Below are 20,854 nucleotides of genomic sequence, written 5' to 3' on the forward strand. Positions count from 1 at the left end.
CTCCCGTTACTTGTCTCAGATTCTGCCAACTTAGCAGTTCGAAAGCACGTAAAAAATGCAAGTAGAAAAATAGGGACCACATTTGGTGGGAAGATAACAGCGTTCCATGCGCCTTTGGCCTTTAGTCATGCCGGCCACATGACCACGGAGATGTCTTTGGACAGCGCTGGCTCTTTGACTTTGAATTGGAGATGAGCACCACCCGCTAGGATTTGTATTCTTAACGACATTATCTAAAACTAAAAAAAGCTAAGAGGATTGGATGTGGCTAAGGCTTGGATGACCCGCCATTCGGAAATCCCAACACTGAAAAATGAAGTGGGGAAAAATATTTTTTTTAAAAAAAGAACCCAACCCACTTTTGAATTATTGTTAGGCGCCTCTCCCCTCCCAAAACACTGCACTTATTCATATGGTGACTGGAAGTCGTAAGCAGCTCTACACCCTTTAAAAAGATTAGGGCTGCCCATTTATAAAGATTTTCATAGCCCACAGCTTCCTTCTGCTCCCTCCCCTTCTCCAGCTGCGACTCGGCTCGGCCCGCCCTTCCTGCGGGCCAATCGGCGTCCAAGGAGCCATTCCCGAGCGCGAGAGTCGCTGTCCCGCTTCCTCGAGTAGCGAGCGCTGCCTGCGGGATGGGGAGAGGGAGGATCCGCGCTCTGGCTGTGAGCGACGTCCGCTTCCCCACGTCTCTGGCTCAACACGGGTCAGATGCCATGGTAAGCGCAGCGGAGCTGGGCAGAGCGACAGCCTGAACGTCGGGGAGGGCAAGCAGCCCCGGCCTCGGGTGCGCAAGGGTGCCGAACTTTGGACCCACTTCTACGGCAACTTGCAAGAGAGCGCTCGTTCTTCCGCGCTGTTCTCGTCTAGACAGGCCTTCGGGGCCTCTTTGTCCCAGTTAAACGGAGCTCCGGCTGCATTCCCCCCCCTCCCGATCGCGGCCTGCTTGCCTGGAAGTTAACTTGAGGCAAGTTCCATTTGTTGGATTTTTAACGCGATTTGGATTACAGACGCCGCGCCGGTTTTCAGTTGTAAATCCGGACCTGTGCGCGTTGCGCTGCTTTCCCAATGTCGAGCCTTTATTGATTCTTCTGTTTAGCATCCAGATCCAGACTATTCCGCAGCCTACGTGGTCCTAGAAACGGATGCTCCCGATGGCTTGAAAGGTTGTGGCTTTACATTTACGCTGGGAAAAGGCACAGAAGTGGGTAAGTTCTTAGGCTAACCCAGGCTTGGCTTCCCCCAATATACCATTTATTATTTATTTATGTATTGGTTCGATTTATATGCTGTCCTTTTCCGGAGACTCAGGGCGGCTTACAATGCGTTAAGCAATAGCCTTCATACTTTTGTATATACCTGCTTAGTAGGGCTTTCGCCCCCCCCCCCACAAGCAGTGTTCTTTTTTATACAAAGTCAGCTTATTGCCCCCACAAACTGGGTCCTCATGAGAATGAAATAACGCCTTTACGCCTTTGTTTCTTTTTTGGAAAAGACCCTCTTCAGGACAGACTTTTCTGATGTGTTTCCATTTCCACGTCAAAGGCTGGTTTAAATACAACACATTATGTCATGATTTATTTAAGAAACCCAAATTGACACTATGATTGACCTCATTGTCAGTCAATATTCAAAAATCATGTTCTGACCTGTGTAAGCAATTAATATTTGTAGATTTGGGCCTTAAAAATGTAATAGTTGAGTTTACCTTGATCTGCTTGTTGCTTACCTTCTCTCTACTACAACATACCTACAATACTGATATTGCAGTCCTTAAAACAAGCTGCCTCTTCCTCCCCACCACATTTGACATTTATTGGAATTGAATTGTATGTGCCTAGAAAAACACTCCTAGAGTGCTCATTAACACTGACCTCACTGTGTCAGTGTTAATATTTCTATTTTTATAGTAAGAGAGGCAGATTCTGGAGCCAAACTTTGGTATCTATGTGTGTTACTTTAATATACCCAATAACAAGAGTTTCATAAATTACAATCCTGTTATTTCTTTTTTATATATTTTAGTTTCTTTTCCATTGTTCACCATATTCTAAATAAATAGATAATACTGCATTTGTAGTAATCTCCAGATGGTGATTATTTCTTTCAGTTATCAGTGCAGTCCATGCACTGTCAATTCATATCATTAATAAAGATTTGGATGACATAATCAGTGATTTTCGAGGCTTCTACAGACAGCTCACCAGTGATGGGCAGCTCCGATGGGTAAGATAACTTACAGCATTTTCAACAAGGCTAATATATGCATGTAGGTGTTCTTTAAGAACATGAGAAGAGAAAATAATTTGATTTTATGTAGTTGCTTTATACAAAATACTACATAAAATAGGGCTTTCAAAGAAAATGGTGCATTAGAATGATCTAAAATAGAAATATTACTTAAATTCTTGTATTTTTGTCACCCAACTTCTTACTCATTTACATTTTTAAATCACAGAATTTGTGACTTTCCACACTTCCAACTTTGGCAGTTTTGAATTCCATTCCTATTTTCCCCATCAGCTTCTGACAAATTCTGAAAAATGTTAATATCAAGGTCAAAATTGAAAGAAAATCCCATTGATCTGATGAATATAAGAAAGGGATTGATCTGCATATTGTAGCCCTAAACTTGATCAGTAATCCTTTATTCCTGAAACATTCTTACTTCTTGGGAAGACACTTTGAAAATGCACTGAGATGATCCTGCAGATCTCTATCTTCCTTCCCTTCCTTCTGTGATCTTCTAAAGAATTACAACCTGTTCCTGAGAATCAAGAACATATAGCCTAAAAATGGTCTCATTTCTCTTTCTTTCTGGTTCCTTTTCCAACCAAATGTTTTTATTAGCTATAAACTGGCTTTTCAGTCACTCTTTCCCTCCTCCTATTCAATTCCTCACTCTCAAAACAAAGGTTTTTGTTTTGGAAGAACCTCCTTATCCAAAACTCACTCACTCTAAGACACTTAGATTTGTGCAGACACATTTTAGGCTTGTTCATTTTTGCAAAAACACACCGTACATAAAGTCCATTGTCAGAAAACTTCAGGGTCTAGACCAGGCAGTGATAAGAGTCAACACTGATTCAAAGACAGCAAAACAAAAATTCTGCATAGTTATATTCTACCACTGTAATAGAATAGTATTTAATTTATTTAACTCTCACTGAGTGCTTCCTTATGAATAAACATTTGCAACATGTCTGCTAAACAAGGATGATAGACCTGCAGAGCTGTATGGAATCAAATAGTTTTTAATTCTGTAAGGCAAGTTCTTGTGTAGCTAATGTATAGTTCAGTTAATCCACAAATAATAGCAATGATAGAAACCTTACACACTTGTGCTTGGCTGTCATAAAATTTAATAACACAGATTTTGTTTTTGTTTTGCTAATAGATTGGTCCCGAGAAAGGAGCTGTGCATTTGGCCACAGCTGCCATTTTGAACGCTGTCTGGGATCTTTGGGCCAAACAAGAAAGAAAGGTAAAGTATCACTCTTTGTCTTTGAATAAATACTGCTTGCTTTCTTTCTTTCTTTCATCCTGTCCTGCAGTGCTGTTTTTCATGAACATGAATGTACCCCGCTAGATTTAAGTACTTTATATGTTAAATTGTTTAAATCATGCTTTTGTGCTTCTCTGTGGTTTTGAACCAATATTTTCTAAATTGTAAAAATTACATATCATTCAATTATTAAAAATAGTGTAGGAATGTAGTCTGAGTCATTTAGGACTTCTCTTCACAGTGCTATTTTTATGTTATCACTTTCTTCTTATATAGTAAGTTACAATAGTGTGATCCTTTTATTTTGAAATAAAACTATATAAAACTTTAAGGTTTTGGAACTCTTGTATATATTTTTGTCTCTATCTTGGGGCTTCAAATCATAGTCAGAAGGCAAAGAGTGCCTTTGAACATATGCTCAACTTGGAATAAAAATCCAATTCTTCCTCCCCTCCAAATTGTTTTTCAATTATCATTTATTTTTGGTGTTTTGTATTGTGAGGTTTTTTAAAAATAAAAATAGATTTTTTTAAAACTGCCTTTCATTTATCAACCTAGTAAAAATGTGATGGCTGGTTGAGTAGGTAGAACTGCTATAATTGCCAGAACATTGTGAGCCTCCTCAAAATATCACTGTAGAACATTATCATATTTTGAGGATACTTAATTGATTAGACCAGGGACAAAGAACAGAGAACTCTCTCAAGATTGTTATGTATATTACAAAGTCCTAGCATCTGTCTCTATTGATCATATTGACTTGTGGCGGTGGAAATAATAGTTCAGCAACTTCTGGCAAGCCACAAGTTGCGCTTCTCGCAACTATTTGGCAGGATTCCATCATATGGTAATATGATGAAGTAAAAACAAACAAAACAGAATTCAAAGTAGCAACAATCAAACACATATGCTAAATGAGTGAATCACACCGTACTTACTCATTGTCCCAAATTTATAAACAAGTGTGCCAAGTCTGTAGAAGTAAAAAGTTTATTCCAGAAATGAAATGTGTTAGAGGAATAGCTGTTTCTCATCTGTCACAACTTGCCAGATATTTACAGGCAAAGAACTTTACAGAATAAACTTAAAATAAATTTATGTGGAAGCAGCTTTTAGATATTCTGATTTCATGGTATTTGTACTTTGTAGTTCAAAGCTGGCACCTTGAATAATGTAATAGACATTTTATCAGGCACAGCTTACTATGCAAGCTCTAGAGATTGGATCAACAACGTATCTATAGCTGGCTTGTGAACTGGCCTGCTTTATGTCTCATACGGTTATAATAATAATTATTTTTTTTGGTAATTTAAAATGTTATTTCTATGTTTAAGAATTTCATAATGTTTTTCTTTCTCTCTCCTGCCCCCCCTTTTTAAAGCCTCTCTGGAAACTGCTGGTTGACATGGTAAGAAAAAAAAAATCAAGCCATTATTTAAAAATAATATATTTTCTTTCAGAGCATTGGATGCTGAGTTAGCATGCTTAAATATATTGAGAACAGTCAGACTAGACATCATAACTAACTAAACTGTTAATATTGTACATTTTTAAAAATGTTTAAATTTAGATTTGAAGGTAGATAATCTCGTACACAGGTTTATTTTTGGATTTCTGTTCAAAACTTTTTTTCTGCCTGAAACAATCACTCATGAATATTAGATGACATTTTATATTTTTTTAATGTACCGGTATTTATTTATTTATTTTCTGATCTTGGAATCTCAAAGTGATTAATATAATGCTTTTATGATGCAGTTTTGAAAATAATTGTAACTAGATAACCCGTGACCTGTTGGGTCATTGTTTCAGTTATGTTATCATTTCAGAGATATTTATTTACCTAAACAAATTTACCTAACAGAATGATTTTGGGCAGGTAAAAAAACATGCGAGTAGGAGCAATTTATGACTTGCTGCCAGCTTCCCCATTGACTTTGCTTGTGGGAAGAAAGTCAATGGGGGAACTGGCAGGGAAGTTATAATTTGTTCAGGTAAGTCTTCCCCATCTTCCCCTATTCCCTCTGTGCTCATGTGATGTCAGATACCCGTGAACTCTCACACGCTGTCCGTAACCTGCGCTCTCCCTGACCTGCAATAGCAATAGCACTTAGACTTATATACCGCTTCACTGTGCTTTACAGCCTTCTCTCAGCAGTTTACAGAGTCAGCCTATTGCCCCCAACAATCTGGGTCCTCATTTTACCAACCTTGGAAGGATGGAAGGCTGAGTCAGCCTTGAGCCTGATGAGATTTGATCTGCCAAACTGCTGGCAGCCGGTGATCAGCAGAAGTAGCCTGAAGTTCTGCACTCTAACCACTGCGCCACCGTGGCACATCAATGCATCCTTGAGCATCCTCCCTGACCCTTGTTGTAGCACTCAGGCACTCTCAGACACCCTCCCTATTCTGTGCCATTTCACTCACACATCCCCAACCCTAACCACATTCTTACTCACCCCCTTACAACCTCCCTCACCTGGCAGCAGCCACTTACCTGCACACTGGCCTCCAATTTGCAGCTGCCTGATAGCTTCCCCACTGATTTTGCTTGTGGAAAGCTGGCAGAGAACATCAGCAGTCATGATTGAGTTTATATTTCCTGCCAGTTCACCCATCGACTTGAGGAAAGCTGGCAGGGAACCTTGGAAATGATGACTTCTCTGCAACTGATCGTGGCAGTATGGCAGCATTTGAAGCAGCCACTTTGTGAAATTTCACAAACTTTGTGAAATTTCAATCTCATAGAAGTGATGGTTCCTAAATTTTGGACATGTTCTGTACATTATCCCATGTTAATGGGCTAATGCCTTGGCTCAAACATTTTGTCCTATGATGCATCATTTCACCCAATTGAAGGTTGCAAACAGATAAACAGGAGAGGTTTAGCCATATATAGATAAGATATCGTACAGAAGAATGACCGTGTTATATAGGAAGAGTCATTGTTCCTGTTCTTCTGAGTTACTTAGTGTGTGAGTTGAAGCCATTGTGTTTTAATGAGGATGTGTATATCACTTCCAATTAAGGAAGAGCTTACTGACTTAGCCTAGTTTTTGCACATGGATGTTACCCCTGCACACAAGTGAAAACATTTGTGTGTTGTATCTAGTCTTAATAGTTACACTGACCACCAGGAGGCACTGTTCTGTATTGGAATCCTTCATGTGCAGGTAGTCTGCACCCGGTTTTCTATGACTTCAACACCCTCTCTTAGAGGGGGAGCGTTTCTCTATTTATACACCGTGTGTGTCCTGTGTAGCATTTTATAATTACATTGACTATTGGGAGCTACATGACTGGTTTCATCCTACCCTGATATTCTTCAGCTATGGATAGAAAAATGCTATTCTATGGGTTTCAGACCTCTACTGCAAATTGAAGTCCTATAAAATCTTATGATGATAATGTAACAACTATATCCCCCTGCTGTGAAAGCCTAAGCAAAAATGGACTGTATATATCGGGGCTGTCAAACTCGATTTCATTGAGGGCTGCATCAGGGTTGTGTTTGACCTCGGGATGAGTGGGTGTGACCAGCTTGACATCCTCCTGAGCTCCATTTTTGCTGGCAGAGGGATGCAGGAGGCCGTCACAGGCGGAAACGGAGCTTGGAAGGGCTGTAGGAGGCCCTCCTAAACTCTGTTTTTGCTGGCAGAGGCACCGCGGAATGAGTCCTTCACTGTTTTCAGGGTGGCCCTTTGGGCCAACTCTAAGAATCCCATGGGCTGAATCCAGCCTTGAGTTTGACATCCCTGGTATGTATCATTCTGTCATTTCTCTAGCTAATTTTAGCATGGTTTCCTTCTCTTTTCTTTATAGGACCCCAAGCAGTTGTTATCTTGCATAGATTTCAGATACATTACTGATGCATTAACAGAAGAAGAAGCTTTTTGTAAGTTGTTTTAATAGGACTCAAAATTCAAGCTGTTTTATCTTACTCGGGGGGGGGATATGCTTGAACTTTTAAATGTATTAATTAAATACTGCAGTTCTTACTGTATATATTTCATCATGTTCCCCTTTGGTCACCTTAAATATTCCAGTTCAGTAGCATCATTTGAAAGATGACACTTGCAGTCTTGACACTTTGGGGTCTGTTTGTGTACCAAACTAGCAAAAACTAAATATCTCAATCAATAATTACAGTATACAGTAACTCAGCAATCTCTACAGCCCTTGTAGAATGGTTTTCTGAATTATTTATGTATTGCAAGTAACTACCGTAGCAGATGGCAAAAAAAGATAATTGGGGTTTTTTTGTAACTACTTGCTGCCATCTAGCAGTCATTTGGATATTTGCAACCTGGAAATGATAGCCCTCCTTCATGGTTCAGGGAAATTCACAAGCTTTTTCATTGTGCAAGTCTATCTGTGTGCAAAATGATCTGTATCGGGTTTTTTCCTCTAATAGGTCATATTTAAAAACCAAACAAAATTAATGATCTGTTTTGGATTTGATTTACACTTTATCTTTTCATTTCACTAGCAATTCTTCAAACTGGTTTGGCGGGAAAAAAAGAACGGGGTAAGCATCAAAGTATTTGTTTCCTTGTCAAATCAATAATCAATTAATGGATTATTATGTATCTTAGAATGGTTTTAGGATGTTAAAAAATAACATCCACCTGCTGGGAAAGCAATCATACTTTCTTGGTAGCCCTACTTTTTTGTGAAAATCGAGGGTTTGATTTGTTCTGAATTATTTTCTGAATTATTACCATATCACATTGTGGGAATAAGGGCTTTCCAGGGTATGAAATCTGTTGCAAGGAAATCACATTTAACTGCTTGCATCATTTTATATATTTGTAGAAGAACAAATGTTAAAATATGGCTACCCATCTTATACCACATCATGTGCCTGGCTAGGTTATCCAGACCGCTCCCTAAAGCAGGTTTGTTTTTTCTCATTTATTTACATTATTTTTCTCATTTACATTATTCTCATTTCAGCTTTGAGATGCACAAATATGCCACAAAAAAATAACTGAATTAGCACTGCGGGGGAAATTCTAAAAGCAAGCTCTATTGTAAATGGTGACATGTACCCTTGCTTCAGTGGTGAAATCTAAAATTTGTTAACTACCGGTTCTGTGGGCGTGGCTTGGTGGGGGAATAATGTGACTGGGTGGGCGTGGCCATTTTTTTTTTTTTACTTTTAAAACCATTTTTTCTACAATCTCTTTGGCAAAGAGGTTGTTAAAAAATGCTTTAAAAAGGCTCTGACGATCCCAGCTGAGTTGCCTGATCGGCAGAGGCTTTTTAAAAAAGCCTCTGCCGATCAGGCAACTCAGCTGGGATCGTCAGAGGCATTTAAAAGAAAAAAAGGATTTTTTTTCTTTTAAAAGCCTTTGAAGATCCCAGCTGAGCCGCACGATCATCAGGCTTTTTTTTTTAACTTTTAAAAGCATTTTTTGGCCGAAGAGGTTGGAGAAAAAATGCTTTTAAAAGTTAAAAAAAAGCCTCTGATGATTGTGCGGTTCAGCTGGGCATGGGGGGGGGGCAGGGATTTTTGCTACCGGTTCTCCGAACCACCCTGAACCGGGAGCATTTCACCCCTGTCTTGGTTGGCTTGGATGTGTTAGAGATGGTTACCACTGGTTTATTATTATGCCATCTTGACACTCATAATAACATCTTTGGAGCAGAATGTCCACCTAAGAAAGAGATTACACGAATTAATTCTGCAAGGTCAGAAGCAAATAGCCCGAAACCAGTCTAATCTGTTACCATGTGGAGTAATAGTCTCTCCTACTAAAAGAGAAAATCCTATAATCTACTGCATTGCACAGGCCAGAAGAAAAAGCAGCAGAATTTGATCTCGCTACAGGTAGTCCTCGACTTACAACTATAGTTGGGACCGGAATTTCCATTGTTAAGTAAGATGTCATGTGATTGTTTTGCTCAACAACCGTAATCCAAGCAATCCCTGTTGTGGTTGTTAAGCAATCTTGAGGGTCATTAAACAGATGCAATTCCAGGTAAGGTGTGCAGAGGGATTGGGGAAGAGCCCGGGAGGCTCCATTCAGAAGCTGAAAATCCCCTGCTGAAATCCAAGCAGCATTTTCAGCCTCTGATTGAAGAGAAATCCGCATGCAATCTCCACTAGCCTTTCCAGGATCTCCCTCCCTGCCTGAGGCATCCCATGGCCATTACCTTCTGCGCTGCCTCTCCACTCTCTGTTTGGATTTTGGCTCTTCAAATCTTAAGTATCTGAACTCCATCTCTGCATCCCGCCAGAAAGGTTCAGCTTCCATTGGCAGTCATCTCAGTCAATCCCCAGAGACAACAGAGAGTCCTTTTGGCAGGCAGCAGCAACTTACAACCTTCTCTGCAAGCTTCACATTGATTTTCTGGGGAAGCTTGCCAAAAAGATTGCAGATGATGGTCACGGGTGCTTGGCAACCAGTTGTAAGTGGAAACGCATTGCCAAGTACCCAGATTGCAATCATGTGACCCTCATAATTCTGGACCATTGTTAAACAAATAGTCATAAGTTGAAGACTACCTGTATTACTTGTTGACTAGGACTGGCTAAAATTCTTTCAAAACAGCTTCATTAGCTGTTGTTGTAAGGTTAGTTATCAGAAATCTGCATTGCCGCATTCTGCCTTTGCCACTTTCAGTTCTAGCATTTGCCAAGAGAATAAACTAATTCTGTTTATTTGTCCCATTTGACTGACTTGCTTATGATAGGCAGAGTTTATGAAATAAATCATATTCCTTTTACAGTTTTATGTATGCACCCTGTTTCTGCTTGCAACAGGGATGAAGCAATTACCCTCTCTAATCTTGGATTGTAGCTGCTACTTCCACCCACACCTCTTGTTTTTTAAGCAAGAGCTCTTATCAAGACTTCTCTAATGGTTGTTCTTCAGATGACTTGGCTGAGCCACAGACCAGTCACCCCAGTCATTAGTCTTGCTGGTTGGGGTAGGTGCCACTGGAACGTAGCTGGTTAGAAAAGGCCAAGTGACCAATGAATCTTATGTGTGTGTTTCTGTCTGTCTGTCTGATAGTTTATATTTGCTAGAGGTCTGATTGATGTAATTTGCTTGGCAGCTATGCACTGAAGCTCTGAAGGATGGATGGACCAGGTACAGTAGTGTTTTTCTTGTGCATTCTTCTAAGCACAGTAGAAGATGCTGAGAGATATGATGGGCAAAGTCACTCAGTGAACTCCTTCCTGCAACTGACTGATCCTGGGTCTTATTATTGTCAGTCCAACACCTTAAACACTACACTACATTGTACTGACTCTCTTTCTGAAATTGATAGGATATACAACAGTGCTTTTTATAATTTTACCAGGAGTACTTTCACAATGAACTTCAGAAATTCTGCTTTTTGAAAATGGTGTATCACAAGTAATACTTCTTTATTCCATTCCCCCCCCCCTTTTTTTTTTTGGCAGCAGATACGCTATTCTTTTCAATTTCCATAAATGCAACTACCCAGAGAAATAAAGACTGGTCTATAGTCATTCGCTAAGTTGGTATCACTGAATGTATATTTGAACCAGTTTCTCCCTTAATCCTGCCTATAACAAGTAAAACTCACTGGCTTTAACTATCCAAAATTGCTGGGATAGAAAGATCAAATGGATGATTGTCTTCCTATCTAAAGCAGATTATCCACACCATCGATTCTTGCAGTGACATACCCGTATGTCCTTGTGGATAAGCCGACTCAATTTTTTCATCAAAGTATCATGAAAAGGCCACCTGCAAATAAGATGACCTACATTTTTCATGGTATTTTGATGAAAGAGTTGGTAATTGGCTTACCCATGGATGGGTTTTTTATGTAAGAACACGCAGAGGGTATGAGTACTTTAGAAAACTATATACTTGTGGATAAGCTCATCCACAGATAAGCCAAAGCCAATTTTGGGCTTACCTGAAAGCATATATGGCATATTAACAAGCATGGAAGCATTATATACATCTGTAGGTTTTGGCATACACACAATAACCTTTAATTTGTGAAGAGCCTATTACAGAAATTGAATCTGCTGTGTTAGGGCTCTGGCTGGCAACTCTATGCTGACTCAGCTCATTGAGTCAGTAGAGTGGCAAAATATAACAATGTTTCCCCAATATCTGTAAGGAAAAATATTCCCCAATATCTGTAAGGAAAAACTCAGCCAGTGGAATGCTAAAGCTTCCATTGGCTGAGTTTGATTTTCAGTTTTGTTCATGTTGAATTCTTAAAGTTAAATAGGCATCTTAAGAGTTCAGGCTCAATTCATCAACATGCTTTGGATACCAACCTCTCTTTCTGCCAGTGTCCTCCACCCCTCTACTCCCTTCTTTATGGACACAGTGAGAGGGTTGGTGCTCTTTGCTCAGATTATATCAGGGACAACAGCACTGTGTGCATTACGTTCAGATCTTTATAAAGATTTGAGCTAAGATGCCAAGCAGCATCAAATCAACCTTGGCTGACCTCAAGCTACACAGCATTGGACTTGATTAATTCTTGGAAGGAAGGTCACAAGATAGCTCAAGGATGTAGTACAGTGATTCTCATCCTCACTAACTTTAAGATATGTGGACTTTAATTTCCAGAATTCCCAAGCTAGTGCCTGGGGAATTCCGGAAGTTGAAGTCCATACATCGTAAAGTTCTGAAGTTGAGAAAAACTGATCTAACTCACTGCATTGCATAGGCAGACAGAAAATCAACAGAACTTGAACCAGGGGTGAAATGCTCCCGGTTCGGACTGGATTGTCTGATCCGGTAGCGATGGCAGCGGGTGGTTTGGAGAACCGGTAGCGAAAATCCCTGCGGCTCCTCCCATGCCCAGCTGAGCCGCGCAATCATCAGAGGCTGTTTTTTTTTACTTTTAAAAGCATTTTTTTCTGCAAAAAATGCCTTTAAAAGCCTCTAGCAATACCAGCTGAGTTGCCTGATCGTCAGAGGCTTCTAAAAGCATTTTTTTCTGCAACCTCTTAAGGTTGTAGAAAAAATGCTTTAAAAAGTTTTTTAAAAAAAGTTGGCCATGCCCACTTAGTCACATTACCCCCACCACCACCAAGCCACGTCCACAGAACAGGTAGTAACAAATTTTAGATTTCACCCCTGACTTTAACCTTGATTTGAAGTTCAGAAACACTGCTGCAGGGTGTAGAGATGTTAAAGAAAAGAAACTTCTAAAAAAAATACTTCCATGGTGTTTCCATGGCCATGTAATCATCAGGAATTAAACTCTGGTTGAGCATGAAAAGATTTGAGGATTTTAGGACACTCCCTTTAATGTTTCTATGAAGAATCATTTTACTAGGCACATTTTACATTGCCTGGATCTTTTGGGCACCAGGGACTGATTCCATGGGGAGAGGTTGTTCCCCAGATAGGAGGGGGCGTGGTTTCACATTCTGCCTGCATCTCCCAGATGGGCCTTCCCTTGTTTCTGGCATGGCACAGACTGGGGGTTGGGGACCCCTGGCCTGGATGGATTGGGAAAGGATTTGTAGAAGTTCAAAATGCCCAAGTTTAAAATAAACTAATCCTGATGTAATGTCAAATTCCTTGAATTTCTAGAAAGTCTCCTCTTATTTGAGCCCAACCTCACTGGAATTTTCCCACTCATTTTTTTTTTCTGATTATATTGATAATATGGAATGATACAAGTGAATGTTTTTCTACACTAAAATTGTCATAGGTTTGTCAGTTATTGAAAAATAGTTCATATTTGATTGCAAATGTGTGCTTAGGTTCAAAGTGAAAGTCGGAAAAGATCTCCAGGATGACATTCGGAGATGCAAACTTGTCAGAGAAATGATTGGTCCTGAAAATACACTGGTATGTATGTACATTTGTATGATGCCAAATATTTTAGAATTTGAAAAATAGAAAAAAAAATCTTACTAGAAACAGATTAGTCAAGTCTTCTTTTTAGTACCGTGAATTTTTTAGAATTATATAGAGGAATTTGATTTTGGTCTCGGCATGTTTGCTAAATGTAACCTTGGTTTTGTTTTTTTAAAAAAATGAAATGTAATGTTAGCCAGCAGATACTATGTCATTTAGGGCATTGACCATTTTAGCAGTAGGAAATTTGTCTTAAGCCTATGTCACTTTACACCTGTCTTAATGTTATAGTTACAGGAACAGCACCATCCTGAATTTAGACTGTATTTATTCATAGTTGTTGGATGCTAACCAAAGATGGGAGGTGGAAGAAGCCATAGACTGGGTCACTGAACTAGCTGAATTCAAACCGCTATGGATTGAGGAACCAACTTCTCCTGATGATATTCTGGGGCATGCAAGAATTGCTAAGGTAAGAGACATGGTTTCAGTTAATAGACTTGCTATCCACCAGAAGCCATGTTGATTTATTGGCTACATTGGAACTTCAGGATTCTAGCAAAAGTTATTAACATATGCCTGGTAAGAGATCCTTTCACTACTCAACAAGTATTTCATTAAATTTAAATGATTTTCATATTTTTAGACTATAATAAAAGCCTGAAATGTATTTTCATACATGATCTGGTCAATCAGCACTATTCTTGTGAATCATGTATTTTTAATATATTTGTATCTAACGTCCCAATTATATACAAAATAGATACTATATTCAAACTTCATTAGAGTATAAGGGGCTTATCTGTGCACCACAGTAGAAATACAGTACTGTGTAAGAACTATTGATTTCATGCTGGTTTAATATACATAACTAAGTCATTTATGATTTAAGTGCATTCTTTATGCTCACATGCTTTTTCTTTATGTAGCGTATTTTTCGGAGTATAAGACTCACCCTTTTTCTCCCTAAAAGGGGGTGAAAATTTGGGTGTGTCTTATACACCAAATGTAGCCCCGCCCACCCACTGGCCCCCACCCTATGGCCTGTGCCTTCCAGCAGTTTACCTCCTTGCAGCAAGCAGCAAGAAGAAACAGCTTATTTCAGCTTCAGCACAGCTTAATTAGCACAAGTTGATTGTCGCTTGGATTGGCCTCCCGACTGTCAGCTGTTTCAGGCTGCAGAAATTGCCATTGCCTATTGCTGCGCAGGCCTCTGCTGCTTGCTGCAAGGATGTAAATTGCTGGGAGCAGATTTTTTTTTCTTGTGCTAATCAAGCTATGCTGAAAATGAAAATGAAAGTAAAGCAGGCATTTGCTGTTTGCTGCAATGAGGCAAAATTGCTGGGAGGCAGAGGCAGATTTCTTTTTCTTCTTTTCCTCACCAAAAAAGGTAGGTGCGTCTTATAGTCCAGAGCATCTTATACTCCGAAAAATATGGTAATACTTAAATAATCAACTAATTGATTAATTTCAAAGCAAAAAATATTAGCAGTTCTATTGATGCTTTCAACTTTCTTCTAATATGGACAAACTGCAGAAATGGCATTTTGTTTATTTGTTGTGAATAACTATATTTGAACACACTTAAAAACCTGTGGAATTTTTTTTTTAGGCATTAGCACCATTAGGGATTGGTGTTGCAACAGGAGAACAAGTAAGTTTATTTACAAATCCTTAATTATATATTTTGAATGTTGACAAGATAACTTTCTGATACCTCACCATAGCTTCTTTACCTACATTTGTCTTGAATTCTGTTTGGGAAATTTTGTTTTGATAGTTCTGATAAAATCAGAAGTTTGCTGCTACTTGGTGCCATTATATATTAAAGAAACAAATAATAAGTATGGACTCAACCATGGTTTTGTGTGTGTGTGTGTGTTTTAAATACCATTCAGTTAATTTAACCTTAAAATGTGGATAGGTTTCTCAGAAATGAGATAATTACCATATACTTGATCCATATTCATTGTTGACTAGTTAGATCTGTCATAGAAGTCTGATAGATGGGGATGGCTGAAATATTTCCTTGAGAGAAGGAGCTGATCCCCATGACTTCGAAGAATCCCTTTCCAGACCCAGCTGATTTGAGCAGCTTTGTATCCTATCAGTTGAAATTAGCTGAATTTAACCCCTTTATGATTAGTACAGGAATACTGTAATATTGTGCAATGACAATCGACTACAGTAGGGGGCAGCACCTGACCAACCTTGGCTGATCTCAAATGCTCTGAGGAGTCTCTGGTGGGAAATTTTACAATTATAGACTAGATTGGGAAATTGGAAAGATTGCAGAAGATGACAGTAACAAATTACATATTTTGTATCAAATTTTGTGACCAAGAAAATACGGAAATGGCTACATATTCACTGAAAGTAAAGCTCCAGCAGGAGACACTACTGGTGTAAGCCGCCCAGAGTCCTCAGAGAGTAGGCGCATAGAAATATGAATAATAAATAAATAAATAAATTCTTTTGCCATCATGATAATGCATTTTTATGGCATTTTTTAATGACAAAAATTTTCATATATGATCACACAGATATGTATGTGATGGCATCAGTATTTAATCTATTTACACAGGAGTAGTCCCTGCTGGACTCCATGCTCAGTAGGTATGTACTCAGAATTGTATTTAAATTCATGACTTAAACTTTCCTCCTTCTACCTTCTGGGTAGGTCTTGCAATGTTTATGTCGAATGTAGAACAAGAGGAAGCAGCAATAAAATTGTCCTTCAGCAAGCTATTTTTGTTTATTTTAGGATTCATATTTAGTCAAAGTTTTATTTGGAAATTATGGTTGATTTCACCGTCAACTAGATGTTTAAATTAGATTTTGCATTTTTATCCAGCTGTTGAGTCTTCCTGAGCATATAGGGAGATGTGTTTTTTTTTTTAAATGGTATTAAAGGAATTGCTGCTGCAGGATGTAAACTGTAAAGCTGCTTTTTGAAATTGATTGATGGTGATTTTTTCAATGCCGGTGGTATTCAAGTAGTGGTCAAGTGGTGTTTTGAGATTGCACCCAAGGCACCTATTAGTACTATCTTTGCTTTCTTTTTCCACAATGTTTCTGCTTCTGTTTGCAGATCTTTGTTGCAGATCTGGATTTCTTCCAGATCTTTCTCTGGTCTTTCTATTCTGGTCTCTCCAGGCATTGCAGCATCCACTATCCAGACTTTTTTGTCTTTCTTACCCACAATTGTTAAGTCTCGGGTATTGTGCGGTAGATGCTTCTCTGTTTGAATTCTAAAGTCACAGAATATTTTAGCTTCTTCACTTCTGTTACTCTGTCTATTCTTCCTTGCAGACAAATGGTATTTCTTGCAGATACAGGTAGTCCTTGACTTATGACCATAATAGAAACTGCCCATTATAGATGTAAGTTGTAATGGTTTATAAAGCAGGTCATCCATGTGACCAACCCAGTTTTACAACATTTTTGCAGTGGGTCATTAAACGAACCTGTTACCACAAACCAGAAGTAAATGCCGTTTTTCAATAAAAATGTTGTACATCACAGTCACATAACTCTGGGATACTGCAAATGGCCTTAAATGTTGGCTGGTTGCCATGTGCCCAAAATGTAGTCACATAGGGTGTTGTGTAGCCGGTGGTGTTTGGAACTGGGTTGTAAGCACCTTGGAAGGGGTCTGTTGTAACTTTAAATGATCGCTAAGCAACCAGCCATAAGTCAAGGACCACCTGTATTGCAATGCATCATGTCAATTTATATCTTGCTATTTTGTCATGCTTATTATTATTGGAGTATCCATAAACACACTTGTTTATACCGTTTATAAGTTTAAGGAAAAGTCCATAGGCTGTAAATGTGTTAATTTTAATGTGCTTAAAATGGGGTTAATTACAGTTCAAAATGACTTTTAAATGGACTGTTTTAACCACTAGCATGTCTCCATGCTTTTGTATAACTAACTGGTTTTATGGAATACTACACTTTTAGAGAGTGGAAACTATCACTTTCTATCCCATCCAGAGTCCAAATATTTGGGAGATATGCAGTGGCTGTAAGTTTTTGGAACATAAAGGGAGAAGTATCCAGAATAAAATGCTCTAAGTCAGGGGTCTCCAACCTTGGCAACTTTAAGCCTGGCGAACTTCAGCTCCCAGAATTCTGGGAGTTGAAGTCCACAGGCTTAAAGTAGCCAAGGTTGGAGACCCCTGCTCTAGGTTACTTGGATTTATCAGACATTTTTATAAGCATTTTCTAATCATGCAGTGTTTTGAGTTAAGACAGTGTGTGTTTTCATTATCTGCAGTGCCATAACAGAGTGATGTTCAAGCAGTTCCTACAGGCCCAGGCTCTGAGCTATCTCCAGGTGGATAGTTGTAGGCTTGGAAGTGTCAATGAAAACTTGTCTGTATTGCTGATGGCCAAGAAGTTTCAAAGTAAGACTCCTGTAAATGTTGCAATACACTGAAAACAGAGAGAACAGAGAAATGTTAAGAAACAAAGTGACGCACAAGAAGTAACACGTTTTATAATTCTTTGTAGCTGAGATAGTTATTTTGAAAATTTGGCTTCATCCAGAAGCCTGGCTTAATAAAAGCAAGCTCAGAGGTGTGAACTATGTATGAAAACAAATTACATATTTCTGTAACAGTAATGAACAGCATGTGGCTGAGCTCCAATCTAGATAGTGTGGGCAGAGATGACAAATGAAAATGTCGTTCCCATTTATGGAGGGCCAATTGGAAAGGATTATCTAGTCTGAGCAGGGATTTTGAGGAAAAAACTATCAATAAATTTTACATCTTTTTTTCCCCCAGTTCCAGTATGTCCTCATGCAGGAGGGGTTGGACTTTGTGAGTTGGTCCAGCACTTAATAATATTTGACTACATTTCAGTGTCTGGCAGCCTTGAAAATAGGTAAGAGATTTTGTCATGTATCTTGAAACACTTAAAGCAAGTACTTGTGTGTAGCTATGATCAAGCAACAAAAAATAATTTCTGATTAGAGAAGATTCAGAATAAAGCCCTTTCTTTGTATAACTTTGAAAATGTCTTTAAAATGGAAACAGGATTGAATCTTACCAGCCATGGCAAGTTCCATTGTTCATCTAACTGGTATTTATAGGTAGTCTTCAATTTACAATTTACAGCTTAAACAACCACTTGAAATTACAATGGACCAGAACAGGTGCTTTATTCTTCTTTACCACTGATTGCAGTGTCCCAGGGTAGTATGGTTATGATTTGTGAAGAATGGAAGTATCGGTTTGCACTTAATGACTGATTTGCTTAATGCCACTGTGATTTGCTTAACTCCATTTTTGTCACAAAAGTCGTAAAATTGGATCCAGTCATGGAGATGCCATAAGTTAACAACCAAAGCAGCCTACAACCAAAAATCCGTTTCCAATTATAGTTATAAATCAAGGACAACCTGTATATTTTTACAGGTGGGATAGCAAATCTTAATAAATGCAAGTTAGTTTGAATAGTAAATATATTTCATTTTTTTTCTTTTTAGGATGTGTGAATATGTAGATCACTTGCATGAACACTTCAAGTATCCTGTAGTAATCATGAATGCATCTTACATGGCACCCCTGGTACTGTTTGCGTTCAATATTTAAAATATTTTCAGAGATTTCACCATGCTTTTATATAAAAATGTAAGGCAGCAAGAGTCAATTCCAAGATTTCTTAGCATTCCAATTCTGCTATTCCACACTGTTCAAAGCACTATCTACCAATTTGTGTCAGACTGTTTCCTAAAGGATGTTCAGATGAGCATGTACATCCATATTTGCCTCATAATTGTACATCCATATTTGCCTCATAATCTTTATATATTAGTTATTGAAATACTTTCAACTACCTTGAAGCAAGTGGGAAATTGAAGCCTTCCATTTCACCATCAAACAGTGGGGACTACAACAACTTCCTTTCTTAGCCTAGCCTAATGTGGAGCAGTGGTTTTACAGAAAAATAACATCCCCCTGCTTGATTTTGAAGCAAAAATACAAATATAGACATTAAATATTCCCTTCTATATAGCTTTCAAGAATTGTTGACGAATCAAATTTAATCAATAATGCATTTAGTTCATATTGTTATTAAAATATGTACCACATTAACTAGCCATACTGAGCACATACTAGTAGGGCATGTTTATTTTTATATATTTAAACATGAAATTTTTCTTTCAGGAGGCTGGATATTCCTCTGAAATGAAAGAAGATTCTGTACAGAAATATCTGTTTCCACAAGGAGAAATCTGGCAAAAGTCCTTGTGTTCATAACATAACGTAAAACAAGTTCATATTTCATTTTTTCCCCAAATGAAGATAAAATTCAGCTATTTTTTTACATGGATGTTATATTAAGATGTAGGAGTCAAATAAGTGCTTTTAGAAAGCTTCCTGTTCACACAAAACAAAAATAGATTGTATTGCCAATGAATGTCCTTGATCAGTTTAAAAATAGGCAGCTTTTAATAGCGAAGTTTAAAGAAGTTAAGATGATTCATCTGTCTTCAAGCTATTCCAGAACTACAGGATTATGTAATGGAAGATTGCACTTTAAAATGCATCTGCCAAGATTAAATGTTCCAAGTAAAGTTTAACTGCATGTCGTGATGCAATGTTTTCTAAGGTGGCTGTTCCTTACAGAAAATAAAGTTTAAAGACTGAATCTAGATATTTAAATTCTGGTGAACATTTAACATAGAATAGCAGTTGGACCAGTGGTGGGTTGCTACCGGTTCTCCCCGGTTCGGGAGAGCCAGTAGTGGAAATCTTGATAGGAGAGCGAACCGGTTCTCTGAACGTCAGTTGGGCCCTCCCCCCGCTATACCTACCTTTATTTCTTTTGTTTTTAGTTCAGCTAAGGCGCGGCAGAGTGGATTGCCATGCTTCAGCTGTTTTTTTAGTCAATGCGCTTGTGCGATGTGAACCGGTGGTAAAACTGATTAGAACCCACCACTGAATTGGATCAACAGTTTGGACAGATGACAGTGATGGTAGATTGTAGTCATTAAAACATACATCAGTTTTTTTGAAGACAACAGTGAAAACAATTTATTCTTCTAGTCAGAAAACAGTTGAGACCTTAAATGGGGGTTTCAGCAATAGATGAGCTAGATTTTGAGCTAATGGGTGCACTTGTAACTTGAATTCTTTCACAGAATGGCTCTACTGGAAAGGCATGTTCTTGGTGAGGTAGATCAGTAGTCTAATTTCCTGAGATTGGACTGTTAACTCTTCCTATATTATCACCCAAATCTATCTATTCCAGGCCAGAAAGTTCTTAATAGAGAATATTTCTATACACTTGCAGAGTATAGAAATAGACTTCATTAACAGAATCCTGTTATTCTTACTTTATAAACTTGCTGTATTTGAAGTTGAAATCATGCGCATTCTTCTAAATAAAAAAATGCTAGAATACGAGGCTTTGTAGTATGACCAAACTGGTAGGTAGCAAGAAATACTACCTACTAGGATATTAATGTCAAAAGACATCACAATATTCCAGCTTTCTTACTGTTCAAATAACTAGT

General features: G+C 38.4%; 1 protein-coding gene across 1 annotated transcript; it reads left to right on the plus strand.

Moving 5' to 3' along the window:
- The first annotated feature begins 517 nt into the window (after positions 1-517).
- Positions 518-20,739, plus strand: ENOSF1 (enolase superfamily member 1). Its single transcript, XM_087890488.1, has 16 exons — positions 518-719; positions 1,100-1,208; positions 2,111-2,226; positions 3,398-3,484; positions 4,887-4,913; positions 7,328-7,400; positions 7,995-8,033; positions 8,321-8,403; positions 10,571-10,605; positions 13,227-13,314; positions 13,661-13,795; positions 14,936-14,977; positions 17,606-17,735; positions 18,117-18,216; positions 18,821-18,902; positions 19,503-20,739. Exons 1-16 carry the CDS (start codon positions 636-638, stop codon positions 19,593-19,595), a joined length of 1,323 nt encoding a protein of 440 aa, XP_087746614.1. The 5' UTR covers positions 518-635; the 3' UTR covers positions 19,596-20,739.
- The last annotated feature ends 115 nt before the right edge of the window (positions 20,740-20,854 follow it).

Source organism: Pantherophis guttatus, chromosome 3 (genome assembly GCF_059756535.1).
Source record: "Pantherophis guttatus breed Tessera chromosome 3, ASM5975653v1, whole genome shotgun sequence".
Lineage (NCBI taxonomy): Eukaryota > Metazoa > Chordata > Lepidosauria > Squamata > Colubridae > Pantherophis > Pantherophis guttatus.

Coding starts and splice junctions, on each gene's coding strand:
- ENOSF1 (XM_087890488.1), top strand. CDS start 636: ATGGGGAGAGGGAGGATCCGCGCTCTGGCTGTGAGCGACGTCCGCTTC. Junction 17,736..18,116: donor GATGGCCAAGAAGTTTCAAA/GTAAGACTCCTG, acceptor TTTTTCCCCCAG/TTCCAGTATGTCCTCATGCA. Junction 18,217..18,820: donor TCTGGCAGCCTTGAAAATAG/GTAAGAGATTTT, acceptor TTTTCTTTTTAG/GATGTGTGAATATGTAGATC.